Consider the following 18,567-nt stretch of genomic DNA (forward strand, 5'->3'; position numbering starts at 1 on the left):
ACCCGAGTACCTGTCACCAGGCCATCAGAGAACCCGAGTACCTGTCACCAGGCCATCAGAGTACCCGAGTACCTGTCACCAGCCCATCAGAGTACCCGAGTACCTGTCACCAGCCCATCAGAGTACCCGAGTGCCTGTCACCAGCCCATCAGAGTACCCAAGTACCTATCACCAGCCCATCAGAGTATCCGAGTACCTGTCTGCAGCTCATCAAGCTACCCGAGTACCTGTCTCAAACCCATCAGAGTACCCAAGTACCTATTTGCAGCCCATGCCTCATAGAATATACTTTGGGGTGTTTGCTTTCCAAAATGGGGTCATTTTGTGGGTAATTCCACTGTCCTGGTGCTCAAGGATCTTCAAAAGTGTGACAGGTAGGAATGAAATGAGATGTGTAATTTATGCTCCTAGAATGCCTGAAGGTACTACTTCAATGTTGGGCCTCTGTATGTGGCCAGGCTGTGTAAAAGTCTCACACATGTGGTATCACCATATTTGGGAAGAGTAGCAGAATGTAATTTGGGGGTGTAATTTTTGCTATATACATGCTATGTGTTAGAAATATCTTTTAAATTGACAACTTTATGTAAAAAAAAAAAGTTTTCATTTTTTTTTCCACATTTTCCAAAAACTTCCGGAAAAAAATGAATCGTTCAAAAGACTCATTATGCATCATAGATTATATGTTGTGGTGTTTTCTTTCCAAATGGGTTCATTTTGTGGGCAATTCCATTGTCCTGGTGCTCCAGGGCCTTCACAAGTGTAATAGGTGGTTAAGATATGAGATGTGTCATTTATGCTCGTAGAACGCCTGAAGGTGCTACTTCAATGTTGGTCCTTTGTATGTGGCCAGGCTGTGTAAAAGTCTCACACATGTGGTATCGCCATACTCGGGAAGAGTAGCAGAATGTATTTTGGGGTGTAATTTGTTGTATGCATATGCTGTGTGTGAGAAATAACCTGATCATTTGACAATTTTGTTAAAAAAAATCTTCATTTTGCAAAGAATTGTGGGAAAAAATTTCAACTTAAAAAAACTCACCATGCTACTTATTTAATACCTTGGAATGTCTACGTTCTAAAAAGGGGTCATTTGGGGGGTATTTGTACTTTCCTGACTTGTTAGTGTCTCAAGAAATGAGATTCACCTGATGTACTGAAGGCCTGATCAGATGTGATCAATTTTCAGTGATTGTCACCATAGTTTGTAGACTCTATAACTTTCACAGAGACCAAATAATATACACTAATTTGGGTTATTTTTACCAAAGATATGTAGCATTATAAATTTTGTCCAAAATTTATGAAGAAAAATTACTAATTAGCAAAATGTTAAGACAGAAACAAAGAAAAAGGCATTTTTTTCACAAAATGTACAGTGTTTTTTTATTTATAGCACAAAAAATTTAAAAAAAAAAACACTAGTGATTAAATACCACCAAAAGAAAGCTCTATTTGTGTGAAAAAAAGGAAGTTTCATATGGGTACAGTGTTGCATGACTGAGTAGTTGTCATTCAAACTGTGAGAGCGCTGAAAGCTGAAAATTGGTCTGGGCAGGAAGGGGGTGTAAGTGCACTGTATTGAGGTGGTTAAACTCCCTTCTGCGAAAAAGTTTTATCCTTAATGTGGGGTCACCAGTATGGTATTTGTATATTGAAATCATATCCCCTCTCAAGCGTCTCTTCTCCAGAGAGAATAAGTTCAGTGCTCGCAACCTTTCCTCGTAACTAATATCCTCCAGACCCTTTATTAGCTTTGTTGCCCTTCTTTGTACTCGCTCCATTTCCAGGACATCCTTCCTGAGGACTGTTTCCCCCGAACTGGACAACATACTCTAGGTGCGGCCGGACCAGAGTCTTGTAGAGCTGGAGCATTATCGTTTTATCTCTGGAGTTGATCCCCTTTTTAATGCATGCCAATATTCTGTTTGCTTTGTTAGCAGCAGCTTGGCATTGCATGCCATTGTTGAGCCTATCATCTACTAGAACCCCCAGGTAATTTTCCATCCTAGATTTCCCCAGAGGTTCTCCCCCCCCAGTGTATAGATTGCATTCATATTTTTGCCACCCAAATGCATTATTTTACATTTTTCTACATTGAACCTCATTTGCCATGTAGTTGCCCACCCCATTAAATTGTTCAGATCTTTTGGCAAGGTTTCCACATCCTGCAGAGAAGTTATTGCCCTGCTTAGGCACTCTGGACTCTCTGTCCATTCACATTAAGCTACTTCCAATCCATCACATTTAGGTCCAGAAAAACAGAAAAAGGATGTAGTCTTTTTCTGTTTGTTTTTTTTTCTGGACCTGGTAGGCGGGTGTAAATGGACCCAAGTACGTTTTCATCCGTCTGACCATAGAGACGCTTGGAATTTCCGATCAGCTCCACTTAAAAAATTGACAGATGGACTTGATCGGAAAAGCTTTTGTTAAAGGGCCCTTAAAGTGATAGAGTCAAGACCAGGGGTAGGCAACCTGGGGCCCTCCAGCTGTTGCAGAACTGCAAGTTCCAGCATGCCCCTGGGAGTATTTGTAACTGCCAGCCTTGCAATGCCTCATGGGAAATGTAGTTCAACAACAGCTGGAGGGCCCCAGGTTGCCTACCCCTGGTCTAGACTATGATGGTAACATCTAAGAAAAGAAACGTATTATGGAATAAGGTTTACATGTATTGTGTTATATTGCAAAGACTGTACTCCTCAAAACCTTGTTACACAAGTGGAAAAAAAACTTTTTGAAAATGAAATACAAATTTGCTTACAGTTAATAAAGGAGACAAAACATAATAAAAAGGGAAAACAATTGAAGAGACAGAGGGCCTAAATTACTTGAAGTATTTGTTACCCCAGTATTTCATATTCCTGATATTTGCCTGCTGTACCATGTACTTGTATGAAAAAGTACCCTGTTCTTTTTGTATTGCTTCCTTTGTGTGAAAACCCTGGTGTTCCTGCCAGCCCCTCTGCTTTCCTATTAAAAACTGACCACACTAAGCAGGAGGACATACCTGGTCAGGTCTATAGCTATGCTGGCAACTCAGCCTGCTCTCCTCCAATGATCAGACTTATCCTAACACGCCTCCCCTGCACAGCCTTTCACTGGGAAGCTCAGTGTGCTGCTACTTCTCCCCCCCCCCCCCCGCCCTAGCACTTATGCAGCTGAGAACAAAGGGAACAGAAGGAATGGGATCACTTATAAAAAAGGGAAAAAAGTACAGTGTATTTTTAATATTTTTTTTAATATCTATACACAAATGTTTTGCCTTTCATTTCAGTTTTAAACTGAATGGGTTGTTTTACAAGGTGATCATTTACAATCACTTTAAATAAATGAACCGCATTAGGGATTAGGGATGAGCCGAACACCCCCCTGTTCGGTTCGCACCAGAACATACGAACAGGCAAAAAATTTGTTCGAACACGCGAACACCGTTAAAGTCCATGGGACATGAACATGAATAATCAAAAGCACTAATTTTAAGGGCTTATATGCATGGTGTTGTCATAAAAAGTGTTTGGGGACCTGGGTCCTGCCCCAGGGGACATGGATCAATGCAAAAAAAAGTTTTAAAAACGGCCGTTTTTTCTGGAGCAGTGATTTTAATAATGCTTAAAGTGAAACAATAAAAGTGTAATATTCCTTTAAATTTCGTACCTGGGGGGTGTCTATAGTATGCCTGTAAAGGGGCGCATGTTTCCCGTGTTTAGAACAGTCTGACAGCAAAATGACATTTCAAAGGAAAAAAAGTCATTTAAAACTACTCGTGGCTATTAATGAATTGCCGGTCCGACAATACACATAAAAGTTCATTGATAAAAACGTCATGGGAATTCCCCACAGGGGAACCCCGAACCAAAATTAAAAAAAAAAATGACATGGGGGTCCCCCTAAATTCCATACCAGGCCCTTCAGGTCTGGTATGGATATTAAGGGGAACCCCGGCCAAATTTTTTTTTTAAAATGGCGTGGGGTCCCCCTAAAAATCCATAACAGACCCTTATTCGAGCACGCAATCTGGCAGGCCGCAGGAAAGGATGAGAGAGCGCCCGCCCCCCTCCTGAACCGTACCAGGCCACATGCCCGCAACATTGGGAGGGTGCTTTGGGTAGCCCCCCAAAGCACCTTGTCCCCATGTTGATGGGGACAAGGGCCTCATCCCCACAACCCTGGCCTGGTGGTTGTGGGGGTCTGCGGGCGCAGGGCTTATCGGAATCTGGAAGCCCCTTTAACATGGGGACCCCCAGATCCCAGCCCTCCCCCCTGTGTGAAATGGTAAGGGGGTATAAAAGTACCCCTACCATTTCACAAAAAAAGTGTCAAAAATGTTAAAAATGACAATAGACAATTTTTGACAATTCCTTTATTTAAATGCTTCTTCTGTTCGGCCCATCCCTATTTGCTAGATAGGATCAGGGATCACGTTTGCTATATTTGCATACATACGTACACTCATGCAAGAGATGTAAACCTATTTATCCCTAATAGGGATGAGCTTCGAGTTTGAGTTGAACTCATGTTCGACTCGAACATCGGTTGTTCGCCAGTTCGCCGAACAGCGAACAATTTGGGGTGTTCGCGGCAAATTCGAAAGCCGCTGTTCACATCCAGAACATGCGAACGGACCAAAAGTTTGCGCGAACATTCGAACACCATTAAAGTCTACGGGACTCGAACGTGAGAAATCAAAAGTGCGAATTTTAAAGGCTAATATGCAAGTTATTGTCCTAAAAAGGGTTTGGGGACCCGGGTCCTGCCCCAGGGGACATGTATCAATGGAAAAGAAAGTTTTAAAAATGGACGTTTATTCGGGAGCAGTGATTTTAATGATGCTTAAAGTGAAAAAATAAAAGTGAAATATTCCTTTCTAAAGGAATAAAAGTCATTTAAAACTGCTTGCAGCTGTAATGTAATGTCGGGTCCCAGCAAAATGGATGAAAATTATTGAGAACAACGGCATGGGTGACCTCCCAGCCCATTACCAGGCCCTTTGGGTCTTGCATGGATGTTAAGGGGAACCCCGCACCCAAATTAAAAAAAGAAAAAGTGTGGGGCCCCCCAGGCCCTGTATACTCTGAACAGTAGTATACAGGCAGTCCAAACAAGACAGGGACTGTAGGTTTGTTCTTATGTAGAATCTGTATTTTGTAAGTGTATCTCCAGCCAAAAATCTATTTTAAAGCTTTTTGGAAAACATGGGGAAGGGTTATCACCCCTGTAACATTTGTTTTGCTGTCTGTGCCCCTGTTCAGAAGATTTCACCTCACTTTCTGTCCCAATGACAATTGGATTTTGAAAATTTGGGTTTTTTAAGGGAAACAAGGATTGGTGATAAATCAGTGGAGGAGACACCTTTTCCCATATTACCTCTTACAGGAGAGAATTTCCCTTCCTAGGGGTAGATTTCCTCTCACTTCCTGTTGTCTCCCTCCGTTTGTAAGTCGGATTTTTGAAAATAGGGGACCGCCTGTATATACTATACAGCCTGCCCTATACACTCTGCGGAATATTGGACCTTAGGTGTTGGTGGTACCAGAACACTGTAAGCCCTCACAGTTACTCTTGCTGGGCGCTGGAACAGGCCCTGCTGTGAAATATTGTATCAAGAATTGTAATTACATGCCCCTGTTTAACAGGGGCAGAAAAATTGGGCCTTAGGCGGTGGTGGTGGCACAACACTGTAAAGCCTCACAGAAACTTTTGTTGATCGCAGGAACAGGCGCTTCTGTGAAATATTAGTTTAAAAATTGTAATTACACGCCCCTGTTAAACAGGGGCAGAAAAATTGGGCCTTAGGCAGTGGTGATGGTGCCACAACACTGCAACCCCTCACAGATACTCTTGTTGAGCGCGGGAACGAGCCCTGCTGCAAAATATTACAGCAAAAATTGTAATTACACTCCCCTGTTAAACAGGGGCACTGGTGGTGCCCAGAACTAAAAATGTTCTTAGAAGCTATCAACATGAACAATGAGGAGGAATAGGGTAGTCACCTAACATAACAGGATAGTCACTCAGCATCAGCATAGGCAGTCTTAAAGGGATCTCACATTCATAAAAAAACTATTCGGTTACATCAGCATCAGGTGCTTGGTAGCTGGTGATCCAAGACTGATTCATAAAGGAGATCCTGTAAGCCCGGCTACCTGCACAAGAACTGCTGCACCACCAAATGAAGCCAAACAGGGAACATGGGTGAAGTGTCCCTGTCGGAGGGCGGAGAGCAGGTTGGTGCCATTGTCGCAAACCACCATTCCTGGCTGAAGCTGGCGTGGCGTCAACCACTTTTGAGCCTGCCCCTGCAGAGCTGCCAGAATCTCTGCCCCAGTGTGGCTCCTGTCCCCTAAGCAGACCAACTCAAGCACCGCATGGCATCTTTTTGCCTGAGTGCTTGCGTAGCCCCTAGAATGCCTATGGAGCACTGCTGGTTCCGAGGACAAATCTGCACAAGAAGAGGTTATAGAGGAAGAAGAACAGGAGGGAGTGGAGGATAGAGGTGTGGCAGAATCACCACTACCAGCATTTTGGAGGCGTGTTGGTGGAACAAGCTCCAACAATACTGCACCCTGTCCTGCATCCTTCCCAGCTGCCAGCAGGGTTACCCAGTGCGACATGAAAGAAAGGTAACGTCCCTGTCCATGTCTGCTGGACCATGAGTCAGCGGTAATATGCACCTTACCGCTGACTGCCCTGTCCAACAGGCCAAGACATTGCCTACCACATGTCGATAGAGAGCTGGAATGGCCATCCAAGAAAAAAATTGGAGTTTGGGAACCTGCCACTGAGGTACTGCACATTCCACAAATTCTGGAAAAGGGTGCAGAGTCTACCAGCTGAAAAGGCAGCAGTTGCAGTGCTAGCAATTTAGCCAAACTAGCATTCAGCCGCTGAGCATGTGGATGGCTGTGACTGAATTTCTTTAGCCGGTTTAGAAACTGGGGTAGGGAAATTTGCCTGCTACAATCGGATGTTGGTGTACCGCTAGCAGATTGCCCACAAGTGCTTGGGACACCTAATTCTACACCTTCATTCCTCTCAGTGCAGGTCTCTGAGAGGACTGAAGTTATAGTGGATTTGGAGATCCCAGCTGATGAGGAGCAAGGAGAGGTCCGCCTTTTTCTTTGGTGTGGGTCTTTTAAGTACTGTTGCCAACGAACTGCATGGGAGCTCGACATATGTCTGGTCAAGCATGTGGTGCCCAAGTGGCTGCTGTTTTGGCCATGCTTGATACGCTTCAGACATATGTTGCAAACAGCAACGGTGCGATCTGCTGCAAGGCCCTCACCAAAGAACTTTTGGAAAATCGTGCAGAGTCAGCAGCGCCCTGCACACGCGGAGCTCTGCGGTGTGATGCAGTCAGTTGCCTGCCCTTAAGCTGGCCCATAGAGGGCATCCTGCCTCATTGGAGATGTGCCTCCTCCTCCTCCTCCTCTCTTCTGTCTATCTGAGAGTCAGTGACCTCATCATCCCCTCCCTCCTCTCCACTGGAGCAAACCTGGCAGTATGCTGCAGCTGGGGGAACATGACTGCCAGTTTCTTGTCCTTCTTGGGCACCCCCTCTCTCTGTGCTCACATTACGGCCTTCATCCTCAATCTGGGTACCATCATCAGAGCCTTCAAAATGCTGCGCATCCTCCTGCAGCATGTACCCTACACTGTGGTCGAACAGTTGAGGGGACTCCTCAGGGCATGATGGTGGGGCTAGGGAAGGTGTGACTGATGACATTGAGCCGATGGAAGAGGCCGCTTTGGCAGCTGCATTAGCAGACAAAGTACCCTGAGCCTGGGTGACAGAGGATGAGAAGAATGAGGATGGCTTGGTCACCCACTCTACCAACTCTTCTGCATGTTGTGGCTCAACACGGCCAACTGACGAAAAAAAGGACAAGCGTGCCCCACGGCCACGTGCTGAAGATGCACCGTGTCCATGACCAGCATTGTTGGCTGTAGACACAGAGCCTGCTTGCCCTCTTTTAGTGGCCTGTGAGCGTCTGCCTCTCCTTGATGGCCTTCCAGACATACTGTACAATTAGATTAGCAACACCTGAAGTTTACTGAAAACAGCACACCAGGAATGGCCTACAGTCAGGTATAGGCTTGGCTGCACTACAATGCAGTGGATATATATTTTATGAACTGCACCTCACTGAGTCACCTGCCTGAAAGTGCCTTTGAACACGTACCCCAGGAATGGCCTACAGTCAGGTATAGGCTTGGCTGTTAAGTGAAGGGTTAGTGTGTGGGTGTGGCACTGTCCTAATTCATAGAAATACTTGGTAAATCGTGTGTAGCCAAATCCCATATGTAAAGTCGCATATAAAGTATAGACCAAAATTGAAAATAAAAAATTCAATGAAAATAAAACCAAACATAAAACAGCAAAGTGACCCCCTTTGGAGTGTGTAGGTGTAACATTGTCATAGTGGAGAAAAAAGTGGAGAAAATGGAAAAAAATGGAAACAATGGAAGAAATCGCATAAAGGACTGCTGCCTCCACAGATGTGATTTCCACCAAGGTGGAAAAAACAGAAGGTAAGTGAAGGGTTAGTGTGTGGGTGTGGCGCTGTCCTAATTCATAGAAATACTTGGTAAATCGTGTGTAGCCAAATCCCATATGTAAAGTCGCATATAAAGTATAGACCAAAATTGCAAATAAAAAATTCAACGAAAATAAAATCAAACATGAAACAGCAAAGTGACCCCTTTTGGAGTGTGTAGGTGTAACATTGTCCTAGTGGAGAAAAAAGTGGAGAAAATGGAAAAAATGGAAACAATGGAAGAAATCGCATAAAGGACTGCTGCCTCCACAGATGTGATTTTCATCAAGGTGGAAAAAACAGAAGGTAAGTGAAGGGTTAGTGTGTGGGTGTGGCGCTGTCCTAATTCATAGAAATACTTGGTAAATCGTGTGTAGCCAAATCCCATATGTAAAGTCGCATATAAAGTATAGACCAAAATTGCAAATAAAAAATTCAACGAAAATAAAATAAAACCAAACATAAAACAGCAAAGTGACCCCCTTTGGAGTGTGTAGGTGTAACGTTGTCCTAGTTTAAAAAATACTTTGTAAGTCGTGTGTAGCCAAATCCCACATGTAAAGTCGCATGTAAATTATAAACAAAATATAAACAAAATCGCATATAGCAAATTTAACGGCTAGGTTGGCCCCCTTTGAATTGGGGGAGGGGGAAGGGGAACAGGGGATGAAATCAAAAAATGACTTTAGCCAAAACTATTCCATCAGCATAAAAACCCCATTTAATGATTGATTTAAAAGTCTTTGACAAACATAACATTGCTGAATAATTACATAGGTTAAATCGTGACTAGTGCTCACTGCAACTTAAGTGAAAAACTTGACATCTTTGTAAAACAAGGCAGGTATTTGTATTAATCTTGGTGACCAGGTGCTCGTGTCTTGTGATCATGCGGACACTCACCAGCTTCTTTAACCCCTTCGGGGGTAATGCGCAGTCACAGTGTATGCCACTGTGCGGCAATCCACAGGCTGTTTCTGGGTCACGGTGACGTTTTAGGCATAAGAGAAGAAAGAGGAGATTCCATAGCGTAAAACCATAAAACACTCTTTATTGAACGCAGATGACAGAATGGTACTCACATTTAAGCAGTTTATAATAGGCAACCAAAAGTCATCAAAACAGGAGAGCGTCAGATTTAAGTTGGTGATCCTCTGGGAGATGATGCAAAAGCGTCAAAATAGGCCACGAGATGATGCAAAAGCGTGGCCTATTTTGACGCTTTTGCATCATCTCCCAGAGGATCACCAACTTAATTCTGACGCTCTCCTGTTTTGATGACATTTGGTTGCCTATTATAAACTGCTTATAATCTGCTTACAATCCCCAGACGATGTCCTATCGTGACGAAACACGTAGGGAGGAGCCTATGACGGTGACGTCATCACGTTCTTGGATGGGCTTACGAGTATAGGAAGTGATTCGCGGCACACGGAGACACCGCCGTTTTGTTTGATATCCCTTACGCTACATGTTCTCTACAATATTGTAAGTGCGATTCCACTTATCTTAATAAACCCCCCTTTTATCATATGGTTTTACGCTATGGGAGTATTTTGTTTTATGTTTCCGGTAAGGACCGACTGTTAAAGCTGCTGGTCCTGTATTGCACCCTTGGTTTTGGGAGACCCTAATCCCTATGCTGGGCGAGACTGCCGTAATAGCAGTCATCGCCGTCCGGTAAGCAGAATCTATATACTCACTTCATGGTGGATCATCTACTGGCATTTTTTTCCTTCACATCTCTCTTGGATGGGTGCTTTATATCTACCTATGGATTGAATATCCCTGTTTTGGACTTTTTTTCAGATCTTTTTTCTGTTTTTTTACATGCATTTGCAACATATGCTGTTTGTTTATTATTTGATTTTCTATATTTGACTTTTTTGCTCACCAATTTATGTTAAAGTCACATGGTAGGATCCCACTCTTGCCAAGATCCTATATACTCTATACATATTTAGAGCTGCACTTTTCTGTTTACTATATATATATATATATATATATAGCAGTCTGACTGTATATATATATATATATATATATATATATATATATATATATATATATATATATATATATATGAAACACACTGCAGCTAACTGAATCAACTGCCTGCCTGAAGTAGATTAGAAACAGTAGACCAGGAACGGTCTGCAGTGAGATCTAGATAAACTGGATATACTGGATATAGTGGATATAGTGGATAGATATATATATAGCAGTCTGACTATATATATATATATATATATATATATATATATATATGCAATCCACTGCAGCTAACTGAATCAACGGCCTGCCTGAAGTAGATTAGAAACAGTAGAGCAGTGAGATCTAGCTAAACTGGATACAGTGTATATATATATATATATATATATATATATAAAATCCAAAAACAAAGGATTGCTGCACAAACCGTATTTATTTTGAAATCCTTAAAAGGACATCACCACGACATCCAAAAAAATATATATCTATATCTATATCTCTATATATATATATATATATATATATATATATAGATATGAAATAAACTGCATCTAACTGAATCAACTGCCTGCCTGCAGTAGATTAGAAACAGTACAGCATGAACGGTCTGCAGTGAGATCTAGCTAAACTGGATCCACTGCCTGCCTGAAGTAGATTAGAAATACTACAGCAGGAACGGTCTGCAGTGAGATCTAGCTAACTGAATAAACTGCCTGCTCAAAGTAAATGAAATGACACTCTCTCTCTCTCTCTCTCTATCTCTCTATAATGCCAGCAACACACTACACAGGGCCCGACGTGCAGGCGGCTTTATATAATGTGGGGCGTGTACTTAACCCCCTGAGCTATAATTGGCCAAAGGCACCCTGCCTTTGGCCAATTATGGCTCTGTTTGCTTACGGCGCTGTGATAGGCCAAAGCATGCAGGTCATAGTGCATGCTTGGCCAATCATCAGCCAGCAAAGCACTGCGATGACACAGTGCATTATGGGCCGTGACGCGCCGCTCTAATTTGGCGCGAACGGTCCATAATGTTCGATCTTCATCGAACGATCGAACAGCCAATGTTCGAGTTGAACTCATGTTCGACTCGAACAGTCAGCCCATCCCTACTAGCAAATTATCAATGTCTACAGGGCCTCCCTAGTTTGCAGTATTCTTTTTGTGCCAATGTACACGTAGGAATGCACGTTACCTAAAAGAGAGAATAAAATATGCCAAGCTTGCTAAGAAAGTTCATATGAGCCCAGACACAGCAGCAATAAAGTGGTATTACTGGCATTATTAAATGGTATTATTAAAAAATCTAACATGTAACTTTGATGTGATGGCTGCACTATTGTTTTTTGTCTTTTTTCCTTTACTTTCACCCCCTGATTTGCCCAGAAAGTCTACTATTTTTCAACTTCCTTTAACAGATTAAACTGTCCAGCAAAAGTAGCAGTTGAGACAAACCATTAATACTGACAGGGGTGTGTACAATGGTCAGCTTTTATTCATTTATGTAAAATTTTTATCTCAAAAGGAAAAATAAACAAGTTTGCAAAACAGAAGTATTGTATTCACTCTGAATCTACTGCATGTTTATTTGGGTCAGTGATTAAAAAATCTTGAAGCTTGACACAATAAGGCAACTAGCATTTTAGTAAAGAAAAAAATAATGGCAACCTTCATATTTCTCATTATAGGTTTCCTTGAGAACTAGTATACAGATAAGGAAATGCAACATTTCTCTGACTTTCACTTGCTGCTTTCCTGCAAAAATTCAGAGGCTCAGATGTATTAAAGCCATACACAGATAGGCAATTAGCATTGTTATAAATGGCGGTCTCCACGATTCTTCTCATATGACATCACACAACGTTTTATGCATTAAAATCAAAACAGCAACTTTTTTTTTCTACTTTTTACTATCTGCCATACTTATGATTTACAATCATTTATTAAAAAGGTCAAATAAATTAAACTAAAATTTTGATGCAATTACCACTCCTCCCAATTTTGGCTGCTAGCTAGTCAGCGCAGATTTAGCAAAGACAGATTTATGTTTTAAGCTATCACTTAATTAAATTATTTTTAATAATTGTGGAACATTGGGCAAAACCAACCGGCAAGATTGTGTAAAATGTTTTGATCACAGCTCCTGTTAGTTTTACTTACCAGGTGTTGATTTATGCTTAAATGTCCACGTTATCTGAGGGCGAGGGCTTCCTGTCGCTTTACATGTTAATCTCAGTTTTTCTCCTTTATTCAATGATACATCTGAAGGCAGTTCTGTAAAGGATGGACCATACTGGATAGTGATACTAATTGTGTGAGAATCCTTCCCAACAATATTACTGGCAGTACAGGTGTAATTGCCTATATCATGATGCTGCATAAAGAAAAAACAATTACACTATAAGTATACCTTTGCATTTAGATTGTATATTTTCAATCCATTATATGTAACCATTATTATTTTAATTTGATTCTGAATATTATTTCAATTAAATGACAGCTCCTAGCCACTTACTTCTGTTTGTGAACAAAGAAGCTGGGGATTACTTTCATGTATACAAAAACCCTTACCCTAGATGAGGTCCTGTTATATATTCATTGTAGATATTCCCATCTCACTTCACCTATAAAAGATTGTACCCTGACTTTACATTCATATATGGGAAAGGGATCTGAATGTGTCTTTTGCTTCCCAACAAATATAGCATATTCTTTACATTGCCCATTATTCCTCTATAGCTATCAGATTTTAAGGGTCTGGTTATATATCCTATATAAATATGGATCTTCAATTAGTGTCTAAAAAGTTTATCAAAGTGATCACATCACAGCAAAGAATTGCAACATTTTGGGGCCCACGCAGGACCTCTCCATCAAGTGTGTGGCTCAGAAATGTTGCAATTCTTTACTGCGATGTGATTACAGTGATCACTTTATAACACTTTTTGGATGTTATGGAGTTGATTTACTAAAACTGGGGAGTGCAAAATCTGGTGCAGCTCTTGATTTGAGGAGGTGCAATTTTCTGGGAATGTCCAAGGTTGAAGCCCCTTTGGTTTAGGTGAAAGATCTAATTCTGAAAATGACTGATATCAATCTCAGAGAATGCCCAGTACAATAACAGTAGTATTTGAATAGTCTGCCTAGGAATAAATACAAAAAGGTCCCTAAGGATACATTTGCTAAATGCTGCAATAATTTGTATTCCCTGTGGAAACAAGAGCTACCCCTATCAGTAGACTTATGATTTTCTAAAATCAATTAGATAAAAACTATGGAAGTATGACGGAACCGTCGAGCACCCCATTTGAGTGCTTCCGTCAATATACAGCTTCCTCCATACAGACATAGGAACCAGATATTATAGCTGCATATTGTAACTAAGACACTAGACAAGACTAGCTTAGATGCAAAACTGGAACTGTTTATTTGAAAACTCATACAGAAGTTATATACCAGACCAGGTCAGGTGAGCCTGATTACATTACCGTATGCAAAGGAAATTGTATACAGGAATATGATTAACATAATTAAGGAACAATCAACATATACTATAAACATTAAGTTGGTTAAACAACTAGCCACCCAGACAAAGTTGTAATTAATCTGAGATCTCCAGGTCAGACTTCCTGACCCCAAGGTCACAACAAAGTACATTCCACAATAGTGTGCTAGCAGACAGGGACAATAGATCCTAATTAGCACAATTAACAGCGGGAGAGGCAACAGAATAACACATAACACCTTAATAAACAGACTATAGCAGGAGACCACCTCCCAAAGAGTAGTGTTCTCTTAAAACCCAGGGCCCATAGATTTCTTAAGGGATATTGATGATACATATTTCTGTCTCATTTGAAGTAATCCAAACCACACTCTCAGCCTCCATTGAGTAATTGTCCATCACTTTCTTGGTCACCCTGTGCCCTTAATAGACACAGGTTGACTTACACATAACAGGGGCCTAGGAAGATGAACCAGGAGTTTCCTGACCTCTCTAGGGTAAACTGGGTTCCACCCCCCCCCCCCGTGCAAGTGACTCCCATGACAGGAAGATTTAACAATATCTTCACAACATCAACAGGGAAGATTTAGGAGGACATGGTATTGAGGAATTAACCATGAACAAGGAAATGTTGAAATAATGAACCAAATCCAAAGAGTGACAGCAACAGGTTTGACTGACCTCCCACACCCCATCAGTCCCACCCCTCTGTCTTCTTCCCTGTTGGAGAGGCTTAACCTCACTTCCGCTCAGGGCAAAAAAATAAAAATGTAGTAAATAGAATGAGAAAAGGTTAGAACTTCTGACAATATTTAAATCGCCCTTTTTATCCCCCATTTCCTATCCAGGGGTTACAGAGACAGGAAGTAAGGTGAACATCTCCTAAAAAGATTACAGATGGAATAAAAACTGACAAAATATGAAATTTTCATAGGGAATCATGTTATAAAGAAACCTTTTTTGCCTTGCTTATGGTCATAGTATTGGAAATGAATATAGGATAGAATAAGAAAATATGTTTCAATAAATATGCCCTATAGTGTTTGACTAAAGCATTTGATATTTGTTTACATGCTGCAAAAAGATTAAATGGAAATACTATTACCTCTGCTTGACGCAAAATTAAATCCCCAGATTTAGTCACAGCATATTTTTCACTGTTATCTGTTATTGGAACATTGTTCTTTGTCCAAGCTATTGCTGGAGTAGGAATTCCATATGTCTTACAAGGAATAGTAACTGGAAAATGTTGTATCACAAATAATTCCTTAATCCTTTTTAGAATCTGAGGAGGAACTAAGAATGAGACAGGAAAAATGCAAGACAAAAAAATTAGACACATCAGGGCTTGTATCATGTATATTTCTATATAGATGATTTTTTATTATTTTTTGTCGATGTCTTTGTATTGTATGTATTTATATTTAATAAAATTGATTATATTGTTATTTTGATTATGCTTTCTCAGGTTTGTTGTGCCTTCAAAGTCCGCTCAGGGGGTCCTTGTTGAACCCCCTTTTTTCTTTTCTATGACAGGAAAAATGCAAGGAAGAAATATACAGTGGGGACGGAAAGTATTCAGACCTCCTTAAATTTTTAACTCTTTGTTATATTGCTTTTGATCTAATACAGCCATGAGTCTTTTTGGAAAAGATGCAAAAAGTTTTTCACACCTGGATTTGGGGATCCTCTGCCATTCCTCCTTGCAGATCCTCTCCAGTTCTGTCAGGTTGGATGGTAAACGTTGGTGGACAGCCATTTTTAGGTCTCTCCAGAGATGCTCAATTGGGTTTAAGTCAGGGCTCTGGCTGGGCCATTCAAGAACAGTTGTTGTGAGGCCACTCCATTGTTATTTTAGCTGTGTGCTTAGGGTCATTGTCTTGTTGGAAGGTAAACCTTTGGCCCAGTCTGATGTCCTGAGCACTCTAGAGAAGGTTTTTATCCAGGATATCCCTGTACTTGGCCGCATTCATCTTTCCCTCGATTGCAACCAGTCGTCCTGTCCCTGCAGCTGAAAAACACCCCGACAGCATGATGCTGCCACCACCATGCTTCACTGTTGGGACTGTATTGGACAGGTAATGAGCAATGCCTGGTTTTCTCCACACATACCGCTTAGAATTAAGGCCAAAAAGTTCTATCTTGGTGTCTTAGGATAAAAAATAAAAAATAAAACAAAAAGTGACCCTAAACACCCCTAATATGGCAGAGACATACCTCCATCCCTAGAAAGTACATACATATAAAGAGAAAATGGATGCGGGACTTTAAATGAGGTTTGTCTCTGTAATGAAGGATATTGTACATTGTAAACATTGTTTGGTTTATCCATTATAGGGACTACCCATTGGGGACTGGTTACAATTAATAGTGTTTATTAACATATCCTAGCTACAATATCCTTCATTACAGAGACAAACCTCATTTAAAGTCCCGCATCCATTTTCTATCTTGGTCTCATCAGACCAAAGAATCTTATTTCTCACCATCTTGGAGTCCTTCAGGTGTTTTTTAGCAAACTCCCTGCAGGCTTTCATGTGTCTTGCACTGAGTAGAGGCTTCCGTTGGGCCACTCTGCCATAAAGCCCCAACTGGTGGAGGGCTGCAGTGATGGTTGACTTTCTACAACATTCTCCCATCTCCTGACTGCATCTCTGGAGCTCAGCCACAGTCATCTTTGGGTTCTTCTTTACCTCTCTCACCAAGGCTCTTCTCCCCCGATAGCTCAATTTGGTCGGACGGCCAGCTCTAGGAAGGGTTCTGGTCGTCCCAAACGTCTTCCATTTAAGGATTATGGAGGCCACTGTGCTCTTAGGAACCTTAAGTGCAGCAGATTTTTTTGTAACCTTGGTCAGATCTGTGCCTTGCCACAATTCTGTCTCTGAGCTCTTCAGGCAGTTGACCTCATGATTCTCGATTGCTCTGACATGCACTGTGAGCTGTAAGGTTTTATATAGACAGGTGTGTGGCTTTCCTAATCAGGTCCAATCAGTATAATCAAACACAACGGGACTCAAATGAAGGTGTAGAACCATCTCAAGGATGATCAGAAGAAATGGACAGCACCTGAGTTAAATATATGAGTGTCACAGCAAAGGGTCTGAATACTTAGGACCATGTGATATTTCAGTTTTTCTTTTTTAATAAATCTGCAAAAATGTCAACGATTCTGTGTTTTTTTGTCAATATGGGATGCTGTGTGTACACTAATGAGGAAAAAAATGAACTTAAATGATTTTAGCAAATGGCTGCAATATAACAAAGAGTGAAAAATTTAAGGGGGTCTGAATACTTTCCGTCCCCACTGTATAAACAATCTGGAAATATAAATGAACAAAGAATTATGCAATTCAAATTATTGAACCACAAAATACCGGTAAATGGCCAAAGCCTCTTAGTGTATTCTTTTGGGATTAAAATCAACATTCATGCTATGCTATAATACATACTCATTTGATTCAAACACAGCAACACTTTGGCATACTGTAAAGTTCTGGATGGAACCTGATGCTTAATTTTCAGTTTTATTTATTGTATGTAAAGTTTAAAATGAAAGAAGATGTACAATAGGACATTAAGTTTTAAAATTATGAAAGATTATTTGTACAACAGATTATTAATTAAAAACGTAGTCTTTTAGACCAGTGATGGACACAGTAACCAAAGGGCAGCTACTGCTCAAGTGCAAACATTTGTTTACTATGTATTGATGGGCCTGTATTTTCCAGAGGGCTCTTATACAGCAAAGTAGTCTACACAAAATGTTGGTCCACTCTTGTTTTAGGTCATAACTAATATCCTCATTTAAGCATACCTACCTAAAACCGATAGATTCATATTGGAGCTCATGGATCCCACTGCATTTTCTGCTGTACATGTGTACAGACCTGCATCATCAGGCTGTGCATATCCTATTTGAAGGGCTCCAGTGCCGATTATTCTCTGTACAGCTGATTTGGCAAGAGGTGCTCCATTTTTATGCCAAGCAATCTCTGGCATTGGGATGCCAAAGGCCTCACAGATCATTGTGACAGGTTCATCCACTACAACTGTATATTCTTTCTTATGTGGTTTTATTAATGGTGGCTCTAAAAAAACAAAAACAAATCAACATTTTAACTATATGAAAGGGCTAGGTCATGTGATACACCTGCCACCTACTCAAACTTCATGTGGCTAACATCTGAACTAATATACTACAGCAATCTTCTAGAAATTATTTAAAATGCTGCAAAGTAACATTTTATAGAATCAAATCCTTGTTATTTCCTACAAAATATACTCACTACTGCTACTGTAATATTTTAAAAGCACCTTACCAAGAACTTTAAGTTTTATCCTCCCCAGTGCTGTTCCAGCTGGATTTTGGGCAATGCAAGTATAAGTACCACCATCTTCTTGTGTAACATATGCAATATTAAGGTTGCCATTAGAAAACATAGTAAAATGACCCCCTATCAAAAATAGAAAACAAACTCACATAAAATTGAAACAGCGATAGTAAAAAAAAAATCATAAAACGTAAAACAATTTATATGG

The 18,567-nt window shown here is 40.8% G+C and overlaps 1 protein-coding gene across 1 annotated transcript in view; it reads right to left on the reverse strand.

Moving 5' to 3' along the window:
* Positions 1 to 18,567, reverse strand: part of HMCN1 (hemicentin 1) — a 656,490-nt gene that overhangs the window by 180,597 nt on the left and 457,326 nt on the right. The window contains exons 80-83 of the mRNA XM_073592871.1: positions 18,348 to 18,482; positions 17,847 to 18,116; positions 15,134 to 15,324; positions 12,684 to 12,897 (exon numbers count right to left, since the gene is read on the reverse strand). Of these exons, the coding sequence (XP_073448972.1) occupies positions 12,684 to 12,897; positions 15,134 to 15,324; positions 17,847 to 18,116; positions 18,348 to 18,482 (810 nt within the window). The remainder of the gene's footprint in view (positions 1 to 12,683; positions 12,898 to 15,133; positions 15,325 to 17,846; positions 18,117 to 18,347; positions 18,483 to 18,567) is intronic.

The sequence above is a fragment of the Aquarana catesbeiana genome, linkage group LG07, assembly GCF_042186555.1.
Source record: "Aquarana catesbeiana isolate 2022-GZ linkage group LG07, ASM4218655v1, whole genome shotgun sequence".
In the NCBI taxonomy this organism is placed as follows: Eukaryota; Metazoa; Chordata; class Amphibia; order Anura; family Ranidae; genus Aquarana; species Aquarana catesbeiana.